Source organism: Ranitomeya imitator, chromosome 5 (assembly GCF_032444005.1).
Source record: "Ranitomeya imitator isolate aRanImi1 chromosome 5, aRanImi1.pri, whole genome shotgun sequence".
NCBI classification, from domain to species: domain Eukaryota; kingdom Metazoa; phylum Chordata; class Amphibia; order Anura; family Dendrobatidae; genus Ranitomeya; species Ranitomeya imitator.
Window position 1 is genome coordinate 650,178,603 of NC_091286.1, and position 19,588 is coordinate 650,198,190.

General features: G+C 44.3%; 1 protein-coding gene across 2 annotated transcripts in view; it reads left to right on the forward strand.

Annotated features, from left to right (window-relative positions):
• The window catches only part of KLHL29 (kelch like family member 29), a 991,490-nt gene that overhangs the window by 616,829 nt on the left and 355,073 nt on the right, over positions 1-19,588 (forward strand). For both annotated transcript variants that reach the window (XM_069728156.1, XM_069728157.1), the window contains exon 5: positions 13,160-13,307. In XM_069728156.1, coding sequence (XP_069584257.1) covers positions 13,160-13,307 — 148 coding nt within the window. The remainder of the gene's footprint in view (positions 1-13,159; positions 13,308-19,588) is intronic.

Sequence of the window (19,588 nt, forward strand, 5' to 3'; positions counted from 1 at the left end):
CGAGAAGATAACCAAACCAGATCCCCAACACGAAGTCGGGGACCCACACGGCGTCTGCGATTAGCGAAAAGTTGAGCTTTCTCCTGGGACAAGATCAAATTGTCCACTACCTGAGTCCAGATCTGCTGCAACCTATCCACCACAGAATCCACACCAGGACAGTCCGAAGACTCAACCTGTCCTGAAGAGAAACGAGGATGGAACCCAGAATTGCAAAAAAATGGAGAAACCAAGGTAGCCGAGCTGGCCCGATTATTAAGGGCGAACTCAGCCAACGGCAAAAAGGACACCCAATCATCCTGGTCTGCAGAAACAAAACATCTCAGATATGTTTCCAAGGTCTGATTGGTTCGTTCGGTCTGGCCATTAGTCTGAGGATGGAAAGCCGAGGAAAAGGATAGGTCAATGCCCATCCTACCACAAAAGGCTCGCCAAAACCTTGAAACAAACTGGGAACCTCTGTCAGAAACAATATTCTCAGGAATGCCATGCAACCGAACCACATGCTGAAAGAACAAAGGTACCAAATCAGAGGAGGAAGGCAATTTAGCCAAGGGCACCAGATGGACCATTTTAGAAAAGCGATCACAGACCACCCAAATGACTGACATCTTTTGAGAAACGGGAAGGTCAGAAATGAAATCCATCGAAATATGTGTCCAAGGCCTCTTTGGGACCGGCAAGGGCAAAAGCAACCCACTGGCACGAGAACAGCAGGGCTTAGCCCTAGCACAAATCCCACAGGACTGCACAAAAGTACGTACATCCCGTGACAGAGATGGCCACCAGAAGGATCTAGCCACTAACTCTCTGGTACCAAAGATTCCAGGATGACCAGCCAACACCGAACAATGAAGTTCAGAGATAAGTTTATTAGTCCACCTATCAGGGACGAACAGTTTCTCTGCTGGACAACGATCAGGTTTATTCGCCTGAAATTTTTGCAGCACCCGCCGCAAATCAGGGGAGATGGCAGACACAATGACTCCTTCCTTGAGGATACCCGCTGGCTCAGGTAAACCCGGAGAGTCGGGCACAAAACTCCTAGACAGAGCATCCGCCTTCACATTTTTAGAGCCCGGAAGGTACGAAATCACAAAGTCGAAGCGGGCAAAAAATAACGACCAACGGCCTGTCTAGGATTCAAGCGCTTGGCAGACTCGAGATAAGTCAAGTTCTTATGATCAGTCAATACCACCACGCGATGCTTAGCTCCTTCAAGCCAATGACGCCACTCCTCGAATGCCCACTTCATGGCCAGCAACTCTCGATTGCCCACATCATAATTACGCTCAGCGGGCGAAAACTTCCTGGAAAAAAAAGCACATGGTTTCATCACTGAGCAATCAGAACCTCTCTGTGACAAAACCGCCCCTGCTCCAATCTCAGAAGCATCAACCTCGACCTGGAACGGAAGAGAAACATCTGGCTGACACAACACAGGGGCAGAACAAAAACGACGCTTCAACTCCTGAAAAGCTTCCACAGCAGCAGAAGACCAATTAACCAAATCAGCACTCTTCTTGGTCAAATCGGTCAATGGTTTGGCAATGCTAGAAAAATTACAGATGAAGCGACGATAAAAATTAGCAAAGCCCAGGAACTTTTGCAGACTTTTCAGAGATGTTGGCTGAATCCAATCCTGGATGGCTTGGACCTTAACTGGATCCATCTCGATAGTAGAAGGGGTAAAGATGAACCCCAAAAATGAAACTTTCTGCACACCGAAGAGACACTTTGATCCCTTCACAAACAAAGAGTTAGCACGCAGGACCTGAAAAACCATTCTGACCTGCTTCACATGAGACTCCCAATCATCTGAGAAGATCAAAATGTCATCCAAGTAAACAATCAGGAATTTATCCAGATACTCATGGAAGATGTCATGCATAAAAGGCTGAAACACAGATGGAGCATTGACAAGTCTGAACGGCATCACTAGATACTCAAAATGACCCTCGGGCGTATTGAATGCAGTTTTCCATTCATCTCCTTGCCTGATTCTCACCAGATTATACGCACCACGAAGATCTATCTTAGTGAACCAACTAGCCCCCTTAATCCGAGCAAACAAGTCAGATAACAATGGCAAGGGATACTGAAATTTAACAGTGATCTTATTAAGAAGGCGGTAATCAATACACGGTCTCAGCGAACCATCCTTCTTGGCTACAAAGAAGAACCCTGCTCCCAGTGGTGATGACGATGGGCGAATATGCCCCTTCTCCAGGGATTCCTTCACATAACTGCGCATAGCGGCGTGTTCGGGCACGGATAAATTAAATAATCGACCTTTAGGGAATTTACTACCAGGAATCAAATTGATAGCACAATCACAATCCCTATGCGGAGGTAGAGCATCGGACTTGGGCTCTTCAAATACATCCTGATAATCAGACAAGAACTCTGGGACCTCAGAAGGGGTGGATGACGAAATTGACAAAAATGGAACATCACCATGTACCCCCTGACAACCCCAGCTGGATACCGACATGGAATTCCAATCCAATACTGGATTATGGGTTTGTAGCCATGGCAACCCCAACACGACCACATCATGCAGATTATGCAACACCAGAAAGCGAATAACTTCCTGATGTGCAGGAGCCATGCACATGGTCAGCTGGGCCCAGTACTGAGGTTTATTCTTGGCCAAAGGTGTAGCATCAATTCCTCTCAATGGAATAGGACACCGCAAAGGCTCCAAGAAAAACCCACAACGTTTAGCATAATCCAAATCCATCAGATTCAGGGCAGTGCCCGAATCCACAAACGCCATGACAGAAAACGACGACAAAGAGCATATCAAGGTAATGGACAGAAGGAATTTGGACTGTACAGTACCAATGACGGCAGACCTAGCGGACCGCTTAGTGCGCTTAGGACAATCAGAAATAGCATGAGTGGAATCACCACAGTAGAAACACAGACCATTCAGACGTCTGTATTCCTGCCGTTCAACTCTAGTCATAGTCCTATCGCACTGCATAGGCTCAGGTTTAACCTCAGGCAGTACCGCCAAATGGTGCACAGATTTACGCTCGCGCAAGCGTCGACCGATCTGAATGGCCAAAGACTCATTCAAACCAGCAGGCATAGGAAATCCCACCATGACATCCTTAAGAGCCTCAGAGAGACCCTTTCTGAACAAAGCTGCCAGCGCAGATTCATTCCACTGAGTGAGTACTGACCATTTCCTAAATTTCTGACAATATACTTCTATATCATCCTGACCCTGGCACAAAGCCAGCAAATTTTTCTCAGCCTGATCCACTGAATTAGGCTCATCGTACAGCAATCCGAGCGCCAGGAAAAACGCATCGACACTACTCAATGCAGGGTCTCCTGGCGCAAGAGAAAATGCCCAGTCTTGAGGGTCGCCGCGCAAAAAAGAAATAATAATCAAAACCTGTTGAATAGGATTACCAGAAGAATGAGGTTTCAAGGCCAAAAATAGCTTACAATTATTTTTGAAACTTAGAAACTTAGTTCTATCTCCAAAAAACAAATCAGGAATAGGAATTCTTGGTTCTAACATAGATTTCTGATCAATAGTATCTTGAATTTTTTGTACATTTATAACGAGATTATCCATTGAAGAGCACAGACCCTGAATATCCATGTCCACACCTGTGTCCAGAATCACCCAAATGTCTAGGGGAAAAAAAAAAAGTGAACACAGAGCAGAAAAAAAAAAATGATGTCAGAACTTTTTCTTTCCCTCTATTGAGAATCATTAGTTAGGCTCCTTGTACTGTTATGTTTGCTAATGACAGGTGTTATGAAGGCAATCCAGAAACACAGTGTGCTTAGCGATCAGAGCGCACACAGTGATCTGACAAATACCCAAAAATACAAGAACGAGCTCTGAGACGTGGAAACTCTGTAGACTGCACACCTGATCCTATCCTAAACACAACTAAAAGCGGCTGTGGATTGCGCCTAACAACTACCTAGGCAACTCGGCACAGCCTAAGAAACTAGCTAGCCTGAAGATAGAAAAATAGGCCTGACTTGCCCCAGAGAAATTCCCCAAAGGAAAAGGCAGCCCCCCACATATAATGACTGTGAGTAAGATGAAAAGACGAAACGTAGGGATGAAATAGATTCAGCAAAGTGGGGCCCGATATTCTAGGACAGAGCGAGGACAGTAAAGCGAACTTTGCAGTCTACAAAAAACCCTAAAGCAAAACCACGCAAAGGGGGCAAAAAAACCCACCGTGCCGAACTAATGGCACGGCGGTACACCCTTTGCGTCTCAGAGCTCCCACAAAACAAAAGACAAGCTGGACAGAAAAAAAGCAACAAAAAAACAAAAAGCACTTAGCTATACAGAGCAGCAGGTCACAGGAACAATCAGGAGAAGCTCAGATCCAACACTGAAACATTGACAAGGAGCAAGGATAGCAGCATCAGGCGGAGTTAAGTAATGAAGCAGTTAACGAGCTCACCAGAACACCTGAGGGAGGAAGCTCAGAAGCTGCAGTACCACTTGTGACCACAGGAGTGAATTCAGCCACAGAATTCACAACAGTACCCCCCCCCTTGAGGAGGGGTCACCGAACCCTCACCAGAGCCCCCAGGCCGACCAGGATGAGCCGCATGAAAGGCACGAACAAGATCGGAAGCATGAACATCAGAGGCAAAAACCCAGGAATTATCTTCCTGAGCATAACCCTTCCATTTAACCAGATACTGGAGTTTCCGTCTAGAAACACGAGAATCCAAAATCTTCTCCACAATATACTCCAATTCCCCCTCCACCAAAACCGGGGCAGGAGGCTCAACAGATGGAACCATAGGTGCCACGTATCTCCGCAACAACGACCTATGGAATACATTATGTATGGAAAAGGAGTCTGGGAGGGTCAAACGAAAAGACACAGGATTGAGAACCTCAGAAATCCTATACGGACCAATAAAACGAGGTTTAAATTTAGGAGAGGAAACCTTCATAGGAATATGACGAGAAGATAACCAAACCAGATCCCCAACACGAAGTCGGGGACCCACACGGCGTCTGCGATTAGCGAAAAGTTGAGCTTTCTCCTGGGACAAGATCAAATTGTCCACTACCTGAGTCCAGATCTGCTGCAACCTATCCACCACAGAATCCACACCAGGACAGTCCGAAGACTCAACCTGTCCTGAAGAGAAACGAGGATGGAACCCAGAATTGCAAAAAAATGGAGAAACCAAGGTAGCCGAGCTGGCCCGATTATTAAGGGCGAACTCAGCCAACGGCAAAAAGGACACCCAATCATCCTGGTCTGCAGAAACAAAACATCTCAGATATGTTTCCAAGGTCTGATTGGTTCGTTCGGTCTGGCCATTAGTCTGAGGATGGAAAGCCGAGGAAAAGGATAGGTCAATGCCCATCCTACCACAAAAGGCTCGCCAAAACCTTGAAACAAACTGGGAACCTCTGTCAGAAACAATATTCTCAGGAATGCCATGCAACCGAACCACATGCTGAAAGAACAAAGGTACCAAATCAGAGGAGGAAGGCAATTTAGCCAAGGGCACCAGATGGACCATTTTAGAAAAGCGATCACAGACCACCCAAATGACTGACATCTTTTGAGAAACGGGAAGGTCAGAAATGAAATCCATCGAAATATGTGTCCAAGGCCTCTTTGGGACCGGCAAGGGCAAAAGCAACCCACTGGCACGAGAACAGCAGGGCTTAGCCCTAGCACAAATCCCACAGGACTGCACAAAAGTACGTACATCCCGTGACAGAGATGGCCACCAGAAGGATCTAGCCACTAACTCTCTGGTACCAAAGATTCCAGGATGACCAGCCAACACCGAACAATGAAGTTCAGAGATAAGTTTATTAGTCCACCTATCAGGGACGAACAGTTTCTCTGCTGGACAACGATCAGGTTTATTTGCCTGAAATTTTTGCAGCACCCGCCGCAAATCAGGGGAGATGGCAGACACAATGACTCCTTCCTTGAGGATACCCGCTGGCTCAGGTAAACCCGGAGAGTCGGGCACAAAACTCCTAGACAGAGCATCCGCCTTCACATTTTTAGAGCCCGGAAGGTACGAAATCACAAAGTCGAAGCGGGCAAAAAATAACGACCAACGGCCTGTCTAGGATTCAAGCGCTTGGCAGACTCGAGATAAGTCAAGTTCTTATGATCAGTCAATACCACCACGCGATGCTTAGCTCCTTCAAGCCAATGACGCCACTCCTCGAATGCCCACTTCATGGCCAGCAACTCTCGATTGCCCACATCATAATTACGCTCAGCGGGCGAAAACTTCCTGGAAAAAAAAGCACATGGTTTCATCACTGAGCAATCAGAACCTCTCTGTGACAAAACCGCCCCTGCTCCAATCTCAGAAGCATCAACCTCGACCTGGAACGGAAGAGAAACATCTGGCTGACACAACACAGGGGCAGAACAAAAACGACGCTTCAACTCCTGAAAAGCTTCCACAGCAGCAGAAGACCAATTAACCAAATCAGCACTCTTCTTGGTCAAATCGGTCAATGGTTTGGCAATGCTAGAAAAATTACAGATGAAGCGACGATAAAAATTAGCAAAGCCCAGGAACTTTTGCAGACTTTTCAGAGATGTTGGCTGAATCCAATCCTGGATGGCTTGGACCTTAACTGGATCCATCTCGATAGTAGAAGGGGTAAAGATGAACCCCAAAAATGAAACTTTCTGCACACCGAAGAGACACTTTGATCCCTTCACAAACAAAGAGTTAGCACGCAGGACCTGAAAAACCATTCTGACCTGCTTCACATGAGACTCCCAATCATCTGAGAAGATCAAAATGTCATCCAAGTAAACAATCAGGAATTTATCCAGATACTCATGGAAGATGTCATGCATAAAAGGCTGAAACACAGATGGAGCATTGACAAGTCCGAACGGCATCACTAGATACTCAAAATGACCCTCGGGCGTATTGAATGCAGTTTTCCATTCATCTCCTTGCCTGATTCTCACCAGATTATACGCACCACGAAGATCTATCTTAGTGAACCAACTAGCCCCCTTAATCCGAGCAAACAAGTCAGATAACAATGGCAAGGGATACTGAAATTTAACAGTGATCTTATTAAGAAGGCGGTAATCAATACACGGTCTCAGCGAACCATCCTTCTTGGCTACAAAGAAGAACCCTGCTCCCAGTGGTGATGACGATGGGCGAATATGCCCCTTCTCCAGGGATTCCTTCACATAACTGCGCATAGCGGCGTGTTCGGGCACGGATAAATTAAATAATCGACCTTTAGGGAATTTACTACCAGGAATCAAATTGATAGCACAATCACAATCCCTATGCGGAGGTAGAGCATCGGACTTGGGCTCTTCAAATACATCCTGATAATCAGACAAGAACTCTGGGACCTCAGAAGGGGTGGATGACGAAATTGACAAAAATGGAACATCACCATGTACCCCCTGACAACCCCAGCTGGATACCGACATGGAATTCCAATCCAATACTGGATTATGGGTTTGTAGCCATGGCAACCCCAACACGACCACATCATGCAGATTATGCAACACCAGAAAGCGAATAACTTCCTGATGTGCAGGAGCCATGCACATGGTCAGCTGGGCCCAGTACTGAGGTTTATTCTTGGCCAAAGGTGTAGCATCAATTCCTCTCAATGGAATAGGACACCGCAAAGGCTCCAAGAAAAACCCACAACGTTTAGCATAATCCAAATCCATCAGATTCAGGGCAGCGCCCGAATCCACAAACGCCATGACAGAAAACGACGACAAAGAGCATATCAAGGTAATGGACAGAAGGAATTTGGACTGTACAGTACCAATGACGGCAGACCTAGCGGACCGCTTAGTGCGCTTAGGACAATCAGAAATAGCATGAGTGGAATCACCACAGTAGAAACACAGACCATTCAGACGTCTGTATTCCTGCCGTTCAACTCTAGTCATAGTCCTATCGCACTGCATAGGCTCAGGTTTAACCTCAGGCAGTACCGCCAAATGGTGCACAGATTTACGCTCGCGCAAGCGTCGACCGATCTGAATGGCCAAAGACTCATTCAAACCAGCAGGCATAGGAAATCCCACCATGACATCCTTAAGAGCCTCAGAGAGACCCTTTCTGAACAAAGCTGCCAGCGCAGATTCATTCCACTGAGTGAGTACTGACCATTTCCTAAATTTCTGACAATATACTTCTATATCATCCTGACCCTGGCACAAAGCCAGCAAATTTTTCTCAGCCTGATCCACTGAATTAGGCTCATCGTACAGCAATCCGAGCGCCAGGAAAAACGCATCGACACTACTCAATGCAGGGTCTCCTGGCGCAAGAGAAAATGCCCAGTCTTGAGGGTCGCCGCGCAAAAAAGAAATAATAATCAAAACCTGTTGAATAGGATTACCAGAAGAATGAGGTTTCAAGGCCAAAAATAGCTTACAATTATTTTTGAAACTTAGAAACTTAGTTCTATCTCCAAAAAACAAATCAGGAATAGGAATTCTTGGTTCTAACATAGATTTCTGATCAATAGTATCTTGAATTTTTTGTACATTTATAACGAGATTATCCATTGAAGAGCACAGACCCTGAATATCCATGTCCACACCTGTGTCCAGAATCACCCAAATGTCTAGGGGAAAAAAAAAAAGTGAACACAGAGCAGAAAAAAAAAAATGATGTCAGAACTTTTTCTTTCCCTCTATTGAGAATCATTAGTTAGGCTCCTTGTACTGTTATGTTTGCTAATGACAGGTGTTATGAAGGCAATCCAGAAACACAGTGTGCTTAGCGATCAGAGCGCACACAGTGATCTGACAAATACCCAAAAATACAAGAACGAGCTCTGAGACGTGGAAACTCTGTAGACTGCACACCTGATCCTATCCTAAACACAACTAAAAGCGGCTGTGGATTGCGCCTAACAACTACCTAGGCAACTCGGCACAGCCTAAGAAACTAGCTAGCCTGAAGATAGAAAAATAGGCCTGACTTGCCCCAGAGAAATTCCCCAAAGGAAAAGGCAGCCCCCCACATATAATGACTGTGAGTAAGATGAAAAGACGAAACGTAGGGATGAAATAGATTCAGCAAAGTGGGGCCCGATATTCTAGGACAGAGCGAGGACAGTAAAGCGAACTTTGCAGTCTACAAAAAACCCTAAAGCAAAACCACGCAAAGGGGGCAAAAAAACCCACCGTGCCGAACTAATGGCACGGCGGTACACCCTTTGCGTCTCAGAGCTCCCACAAAACAAAAGACAAGCTGGACAGAAAAAAAGCAACAAAAAAACAAAAAGCACTTAGCTATACAGAGCAGCAGGTCACAGGAACAATCAGGAGAAGCTCAGATCCAACACTGAAACATTGACAAGGAGCAAGGATAGCAGCATCAGGCGGAGTTAAGTAATGAAGCAGTTAACGAGCTCACCAGAACACCTGAGGGAGGAAGCTCAGAAGCTGCAGTACCACTTGTGACCACAGGAGTGAATTCAGCCACAGAATTCACAACAGTTCAGCCTCACATATTGGTTTCTATGTTACCTGTTTACTGATGTTGTGTGGTAGAGCGGTATTATTAGAGCCGTGTTGGGCGGGTTTAATGACTCCCTCTGTTTTGCTCATAAGTTACTTTAACCCAATGTGTTTCTGATGATTTTTTTGGCTTTGTAAATGGGATTGGCAGATGACGGGCGAACTCTGGGCCAAATTCTCGTTACAATGGCTGTTTAATCTCTTGCCTGGAAACACAGTAGCTTCATTCTCCGGCATCTGTTAAACTCACTTTTTAGTTATTTTTGTAGCAACGTTGGATGATTTCCCTGTTCTGACATCCTGTCTATTATTTCCAGAGTTGGTTGCAGATTTATGTGCACCCCAATTCATTACAAACCTTGGAGTCACTGTGACCACCCACCCAATGTAGTGTTGGCAGAGACCCTCCTCTCGACATCTATAGATATGAATATATCACAGTGCATTGTCCGAATGAGCACAGACAGGTGGCATTAGTGCAGTAAGACGATCTATTGGGAACAATGGAGGCAGATGCAGCACAAAGGAAACTGGAGGAGCATTACACATCTTGGAGTCACTGTGACCACCCATCTAATGTAGTGCTGGTGGGACCCTACTCTTGACACCTACATACATGAATATATCACAGTGCTTGGTCCGGATGAGCACGGACAGGTGGCATAGTGCACTAAGACGATCCATTGGGAACAATGGAGGCAGATGCAGCAGAAAGGAAACTGGAGGAGCATTACACATCTTTGAGTCACTGTGACCACCCATCTAATGTAGTGTTGGTGGGACCCTACTCTTGACACCTACATACATGAATATATCACAGTGCTTGGTCCGGATGAGCACAGACAGGTGGCATAGTGCAGTAAGACGATCCATTGGGAACAATGGAGGCAGATGCAGCACGAAGGAAACTGGAGGAGCATTACACATCTTGAAGTCACTGTGACCACCCATCTAATGTAGTGTTGGTGGGACCCTACTCTTGACACCTACATACATGAATATATCACAGTGGCTTGGTCCAGATGAGTACGGACAGGTGGCATTAGTGCAGTAAGACGATCCATTGGGAACAATGGAGGCAGATGCAGCACGGAGGAAACTGGAGGAGCATTACACATCTTGGAGTCATTGTGATCACCCATCTAATGTAGTGCTGGCGGGATCCTACTCTTGACACCTACATACATGAATATATCACAGTGCTTGGTCCGGATGAGCACGGACAGGTGGCATTAGTGCAGTAAGACGATCCATTGGGAACAATGGAGGCAGATGCAGCAGAAAGGAAACTGGAGGAGCATTACACATCTTGGAGTCATTGTGACCACCCATCTAATGTAGTGCTGGTGGGACCCTACTCTTGACACCTACATACATGAATATATCACAGTGCATTGTCCGGATGAGCATGGAGAGGGGGCATAGTGCACTAAGACGATCCATTGGGAACAATGGAGGCAGATGCAGCAGAAAGGACACTGGGAACATTACACATCTTGGAGTCACTGTGACCACCCATCCAATGTAGTGTGGGCGGTGACCCTCCTCTCTACACCTATAGATATGAATATATCATAGTGCTTGGTCTGGATGAGCACAGACAGGTGGCATTGGTGCAGCAGGATGATCCATTCGGATTAACAGAGGCAGATGCAGCAGGATAGAAACTGGAGGAGCATTACACATCTTAGAGACACTGTGACCACACACCCAAAGTAGTGTTGGCAGAGACACTCCTTTCGACACCTACATACATGAATATATCACTGTACCTGGTATGGATGAGCACAGATAGGTGGCATTGGTGCAGCAGGACGATCCATTTGGAACAATCGAGGCAGATACAGCAGGATGGAAACTGGAGGAGCAGAACTGGAATCATGGGAACCGATGAAGCTACGACATCTGCTATTTGAAACCTTGGATAGTGACATAGCAGACACGAATCAGCGGCGAGGAACCAGAGATGCAAAACAGAATTACACAAAGGTCCAGTAAAATAGTTGAGTCCAAGGCAGCACTGGAACAGCGACTAGGCAGGGTTACCCTGTGATATAGCAGAGCTTAGTTTGTCACAGAGTCCAAGCAGATTTAGCCAATGATGTAGCAGCATTACTCAGTAATGTAGCAAAGATAAGTTTGTCAGGAGGTTCAGTTAGAGCTGGAAGGAAATCCATGGTAGCGGCGTGGTCACCGAATCCCTGAATACTTCCTATTAGACCCACAAATTTGACATCACAGGGGCGCATCAGATTGCCATGGTCCACTGACACGCAGAAGAGCAAAGTGATCCGAATGGAGGATGCAGAGCCCGCCACTGGAGCCAGGACTGATGAGTAACATTAGCAAATAAGGAACTGGATTTTTAGCAGCAGTATATTCTCAATTAACGGTAATCGGGGATCTATTTCTCCGATACAGAGCTCCAAATCCACCTCCCATAGGCATAGAACAAATTATAAAATTCAGCAACCATTAGCCAACATAGCAGAGCTGGCTTTGTCAGAGAGTCCAGGCATACAGCTTATACAATAATAAACACAATAATAAAACAGTATGCAGTGAGCTCCCTCTAGTGGTGGGGGAAGGCAGTCAGTATTTTTACATGAAGTCTATGAGGGGAGGCCATTTTTTTTTTTCTGATGCAAAAAAAAAACAAAAAAAACTTTGCCCTTTGTGGGCTTTCTTGGCACTTGACTCTATGATACTTTATGATATATAATTGTATAAATGATAGCTGACATAGATTTACGTTCATGGCACCCAGGCTGCCCGCAAGGCGCAAAAGTTATTAAGAGGCGGGTGCATAAATGTTATGCCAGCGGTTTTTTTGAGTTAAACCAGTTTATGAGCAAAGGGATCGTGTGGGACTGTTACACTTCTGCCACATTTGATCACAGATTATCCAGCTTTTGTGACCCCTGGTGTAAGAGATCCTCTGCAGCGCCACCCTAGGGGAAACGAGAAATTGCAGTTTTCATAAAAATCAGTGTACTGCATGTGTACGTAGAGATCTTATCAGTGGAGCAGTCCTTATTATACTGTTCAAAGGAATTACTTTTTAAGCGATTTTAATCTAAAAAAGCGAAGGACGATAGAAGATATAATAAATATTCCGATCCCATCCGGTTAGCAAAGCCGGCAGCTACTTCATTCTCAGTTCTCGCTGCTCTGGATTTATAGATCTTATCACCTTATGACTTCAGGATCAGACTACACGGGGTTTGATTGTAGTCTGTAACCATGGAGAAACATAGGTTTTCATGGGAGCTGTGTACGTAAAGCGGTAGGAGGTTTTATCAAAGACTGTATGCAAAGTTCTCTTATTCTTGATTTAGATTTTTTTTAATAGATGAGCTGATACAATAAAAATAAAAAAAATGGTTGCAAATGTATACATACCCCCTTAAAGGAAGGGGGGTGGTACCAACTTAGAAAGTCAGCCCCATTCATGGGATCGATGGGGGACCTTCATCTGTGGATAGGAAACATCTTGCTAAATTGCGGCATCCATGTTGCATCCATATGTCAAGATAGCTTAGTTTGATCAAAGGTCTGGCTGATAACAGAGCTAAAGCGTGTCATTTTTTTTTACATAGTTTTTATTTAACTAAATGAAATGACTGTTTGTTTTCCAGACGCCGCTGCTTTCCAAGGCTGAGAAACAGTCACAGGGACAATTGCTTGCAACCAGCGTAAGGTGGGGACAGACTCCCATCAACCAGTCTACGCCATGGGATACTGAGGAGCCCCCATCTAAGCAGATGAGGAAAGGCGAAAACCCAGGTAAGCCGGGAAAGTAAGCGGCATGCTGATATACAGGGGCGGACTGGGCCGGGTGGCAGGAATATATATGCCCCCCGGGCCGTGCCTGAGCAACTGCACAGGGCCGCTGGAGGACCGTCAGCGATTTTCATACATAGCACATAGTATATATAACCGCAAGACTTCCTACATTATGGAATTGCTATTTCAGCAGTTGCAATATTATGTTAGAGACTTCTAGACTTGTGAATCCATTTTTAAGACTGTATGAACTATGGCAATGTCCAGGCTTGGGGTACAAGTCTGCAGTTACTCTATGTGAATCCTCACAGCGTGCACAGTGTGCGCTGTCAGGATTCTCCAGTGCCAGGAGCGGGTGGTCATGTGACTGCAAGTTTGCATTCTTCCGGCCACAGTCAGACTAGACTTGCTCAGTTCACTGGTATTGATGAAGTCTGCACACATCTAGTCGGCATGTGACCGCGCGGATGCAAATCATATAGTTGCGCTCAATCACCCACAGCTACCGGCGCCGACACCGGAGAATCCTCACAACACTCACATCGCATGCTGCGAGGATTCACAAGTTGGACCATCCCTTTAAGTATTTGCAGCAGGCATTTCCATTTTATGGTAAAATGCACGAGATTTCAGAAATGTCATTCCCTTTATTGGCGCAGTAAGATACTGCATTTTTTTTTTTGATGCAAAAACGCAACGTGTGAATGAGCCTTAAGCGTTACCAATTCATTATGGAATTGCTAGTTGAGTATTTCCCTTAATATTATAAATTACTAATGCGCCGTATTATTATTACTATTATTATTATCAGGGGGTTTTTTTATTCCATTTACAAACATATAAAAAATAAATCTACTGATGGAATTGCTATTTAAGCCATTGTCCAGTTTGATTACCCTGAACTCATTATAACCCAATAATAATGGTCTCGTTATAAATTAATCTGCCGCGTTTATCTTTTTCGCCTTAGCCCATAGCGTTATATTAGGGAGTTGCTATTCGTGCAGTTGTCTAATATTATTTTTAGGTAATCTAATCCGATGCTGAAAGCGCCATTAATGTTTCTCCGCTGGTTTCGCGACGTACACCTCCAGCATGTAATTATATGAGCCAGTGATTATGGTAATTGGTGCATTATTAATGAGCGCTTCAGTGCTGCCAGTGTGCGGAGGCTGTACCCCCCGAAATAGCATCTCGGTGATCATGAGTGACATGACCGGGAGCCTCTGTGCCGTCAGTGTAGGAGGTGGCGGTGGCGGGGGGCACCGTACAATGTGTTCTTAGGGGGGATTCTGGAAGATTTGTGTTTGTAGGATATAAATCCGGGGTAATGAGCGAGTGGCAGAGTGTCGCCGCTCACTTCCCCTGTTGTAGGGACCCGGCTTTGTGTCATTAAGTTGTGTCATTGAACTGTCACCGCGCAGACGCTTCGTCTCGGAGAAGAGTCCCATTCTCGCGTTTGCTCCCGCAATTTTGATTCTTTTTTCTAATTAAGGCTCGGCATACTGTCAGACGCGGGCAGAAATCTCCCGGATTACATGTAACACCTACAGCTCCATCCCCCAGGAAGGCAGCAAGTTATTGCAATGCCAAATTTGACTTCATGGAAGAATATTCTCCATATTATTAAAAAGAAAAAGAAAAATAGTTTTTTACAAATTGGCCCGTTCACCGGGACCATTTTTACTTTTTTGGATCCAATTTCGATCAGTTGTCCTCAGTGGAGAGAAAAAAAAAATGTTTCTCCAACTTCTCCATTCTGATCGTCCATGACAATCCGGTCGCACTTGGATGTCATCCGAGTTCAGTCCGATTTTGTCACGGACCCATAGACTATGCCATTTCCAAAATCGATATTTTCCACAGACCTCTCAGCCTGAAGAAAAAGAAAAATCGGACGTGTGAACGGCCCCCCCCGTAGATTATCATAGATAGGAGTGCGATCTGTGAAAATAATGGTCAGCACTAGTATAAAAACAAATGACGTGTGAATAAGCTCTTATATGGGATCTGAGGGGTAACGTTTCTCCTTGTGGAGAGTGACAAGCCAAGCCTGGCATGTCAGAGTGAGGAGACTTAGACACCATGCATGGCATTTACATGGCGTATAAGTCTCCTCACTCTGACATTCCTCACGCTTTTCTATAGACGTGAATGCGTTATGTGGGCAGTTAAAGGGAAATTCCACATGAAGTCGGCATCATAACTTCCATTTTTTCCATTTGTTTTGTACGAAGAAAAAAAAAAAAAGCATTTCATTTGCAGAGATCAATGTTCTGTTAATGGAAACAGTCATCAAGCTTCTTTGCAGCCCTCCCTTTCCCCATGCAAAGTACAATTCAGGTTTAACAACGGCGTTGACATTCCCATAGTGTGAGGGCTGCTGGGAGATTTGAGCTCTGAGGCATGTAAAGTTGTGAACGTGGCTGTGAAATGTTAGACAGGAGGCGAGGGCAGAACTGTAGGGAGTGCGGATTGTAGTTGCACATGGGCCCTGGAGTTTGAGATGGAAAAATGCAGCCTCTGCCTCCAATAACAAGACCAATACATTATAGTAGGGGGGAGGGTTGTTAAAATTTTGTATTGGGCCCAGAATCTGCAAGCAACTGCACCCTTCTGACAAGCAGGCAAACTTCATGAGACAATGCCTTTAAGGAAGACTCATTCATGATTGAAGTTCTCTTTGGCCCCTTCATAAACATCTGCTCATTCTCAGCTTCGGAGTCCAGTGGGCGGTCCTCGTCAGTGACAACTATCTGTTTTTGCGCATTCTTACTAGGAAAGCTGTCAATCACTGCTTACGACCGCCCACTGGACTACTAAGCCCAGAGTCACCTAGGTTAAAATGAATAAAACATAAGTTGTGCTAAATTTCTTCCCAAAAACCTAGGTATCAATATATTCATCCTCTCCTCCTCGCAAAATAAACTTCATTTTTTACACGACGTGCTCCCGTTAGGCTGGGGACACACTAGCGTATTAAAAAATTGGTCCGATGTTGATCGAGAAAAGTAGGACGAGTGCCGTGTGACTAGAATGCCATTTTTATCAAGTGGCATCTGTCTGACATCGGTCTGACATTCCTGTGACATGCGTATGCAATCCGTATGCAATGTGTTTTTGTATAATAATCTAGCCCCCTTAAGTGCCTTTCATGTGGCACTAAAGGGTGTTTAGGCAATGTTAAGCTATTAAATAAATAATTAAAAATAAATGATGTGGTATTCCCCTTATTATTATTAACCAGCTGAGTGAAAGCAGACAGTTGAGAGCTGGTGTTATTGTTCTGGGAAGGGGCCAATATCCATGGAGCTTACCAGACTATTAATATCTGCTTGCAGCTCTCTACGTAACCTTTACTGGTTATTAAAAAGGGGGGACCCCCCAAAAAAAGGCGTGGGATCAACCTTATTTTTATTAACCAGCTGAGAGAAAGCTGAGAGCTGGTCTTAATAGTCTTGGAAGGGGTAATAAAAATGGAGCTTCCCGGGCTATTAATATCAGCTCACAGCTGTGTGCATAGCATTTACTGGTTATTAAAAAGGGGGAGCAAAAAATGTTGTGGGGTCTCCCTTATTTTTAATAATCCACAAAGACTAAGCAGACAGCCGCGGGCTGATATTTAAAGTCTGGGAAGGACCATAGATATTGTCCCCCTCCTAGACTAATAACACTCAGCTGCCCCAGAAACGGATCATCCATTAGATGTGCCAATTCTAGCGCTTAGCTTTTACCGATTGCCCTGGTGAATTGGCAGTCGGGGTAATGGTTTTGGGGTTAATGTCAGCTTTGTAATGTCAGCTGACATCAAGCCCAGGGGTTAGTAATGGAGAGGCTTCTATAAGATGCCCCATTACTAACCCCGTAAGTTTAAAGCAAAAAACACACACAGAGAGAAAAGTCCTTTATTTGTAAATAGCACTCTCGACAGTTACCCTCATTTACCCATTAAATACTATCAAAAGAAAAAGTATAGTCCATTGGGCCCATCATAATCCATAATCTGGGCGTCCCACGACGATCCCCGATGTTACTGCTCACCACGGCAGCCGGTATTCTGAGAGGAGCGTGAGAATCCTAGAATCCCAGAATGGTAGAATTGGAAGGGGCCTCCAGGGTCATCGTGTCCAGCCCCCAGCTAAATGCAGGACTCACTAAACCATCTCAGACAGATGTCTGTCCAGCCTATGAAGACGTCCATTGAAGGAGAACTCACCACCTCTCGTGGCAGCCTGTTCCACTCATTGATCACCCTGACTCTCTGACAAAAAGTTTCTTCTAATATCTAATCTGCACCTTGTCCCTTTCAGTTTCATCCCATTGCTTCTTGTGTTTCCATGAGCAAATGAGAGAATCCGGCTGCAGTGATGAACGGTGATGTCAATATGGTTACCACAGGTCAAAGACAGCGGCTCTCACAGCAACCTTTGTGTGAGCCCCCAGCTGTGAACTGGTTTAACCTCATTTATGGCACCTAATATCACCGTGACATCCAAAAATAATGTCACCATACAGTACAGTAATAATATCACCATGACATACAGAAATAATGTCACCATACAGTACAGGAGTAATACCATCATGCAGTACAGAAATAATGTCACCATACAGTACAGTAATAATACAACCATACAGTGCAGAAATAATGCCACCATATAGTGCAGTAATACCACCATGTAGCACAGAAACAATACCACCATACAGTGCAGAAATAATGTCACCATATAGTGCAGTAATAATACCACCATACAGTACAGAAATAATGTCACCATACAGTACAGGAAGAATATCACCATGCCATACAGAAATGATGTCACCATACAGTACAGGAGTAATGCCATCATACAGTACAGAAATAATGTCACCATACAGTACAGGAATAATACAACCATACAGTGCAGAAATAATGTCACCATATAGTGCAGTAATACCACCATGTAGCACAGAAACAATACCACCATACAGTGCAGAAATAATGTCACCATACCGTACAGGAATAATATCACCATGCCATACAGAAATGATGTCACTATACAGTATAGTAATAATACCACCATGTGGTACAGAAATAATGTCACCATACAGTACGTGAATAATACCAGCATACAGTACATAATGTCACCATACAGTACAGGAATAATATAACCATTACGGACAGAAATAATGTCACTATACAGTACTGGAATAATGACACCATATAGTGCAGAAATGATATTACCATACAGTCCAGAAATTATGTCACCTTACATCAAGGGAAAAATATTACCATGTAGTGCAGAAACAATGTCACTAGACAGTACAGGAATAATGTCACCATGACATACTGAAATAATGTCACTATACAGCACAGGAATAATATCACCATATAGTGCAGAAATAATGTCACCATACTGTACAGGAATAATATCACCATGCTATACAGAAATAATGTCACCTTATAGTACAGGAATAATATCCCCATGCCATATAGACCATACTGTACAGGGATATTACCACCATACAGTACAGGAAAAATGTCACCATGTCATACAGAAATAATGTCACTATACAGTACATGAATAATGCCACCATATAGTGCAGAAATAATGTCACTATACAGTACAGGAATAATGTCACCATACAGTACAGGAATAATACAAGCATACAGTACAGAAATAATGTCACTATACAGTACAGGAATAATTCCACCATATAGTGCAGAAATAATGTCACCATACTGTACAGGAATAATATCACCGTGCTATACAGAAATAATGTCACCTTATAGTACAGGAATAATATCCCCATGCTATATAGAAATAATGTCACCATACTGTACAGGGATATTACCAGCATACAGTACAGAAATAATGTCACTATACAGTACAGGAATAATATCAATATATAGTACAGGAATAATGTCACCTTACAGTACAGGAATAATATCACCATGTCATACAGAAATAATGTCACCATACAGTACAGGAGTAATGCCACCATACAGTACAGAAATAATGTCACCATACTGTACAGGGATATTACCAGCATACAGTACAGAAATAATGTCACTATACAGTACAGGAATAATATCAATATATAGTACAGGAATAATGTCACCTTACAGTACAGGAATAATATCACCATGTCATACAGAAATAATGTCACCATACAGTACAGGAATAATGCCACCATACAGTACAGAAATAATGTCACCATACAGTACAGGAATAATATTACCATACAGTAAAGGTATGATACCATCAGGTGTTACTATAATGATACCTCCATGCAGAACTGAAATA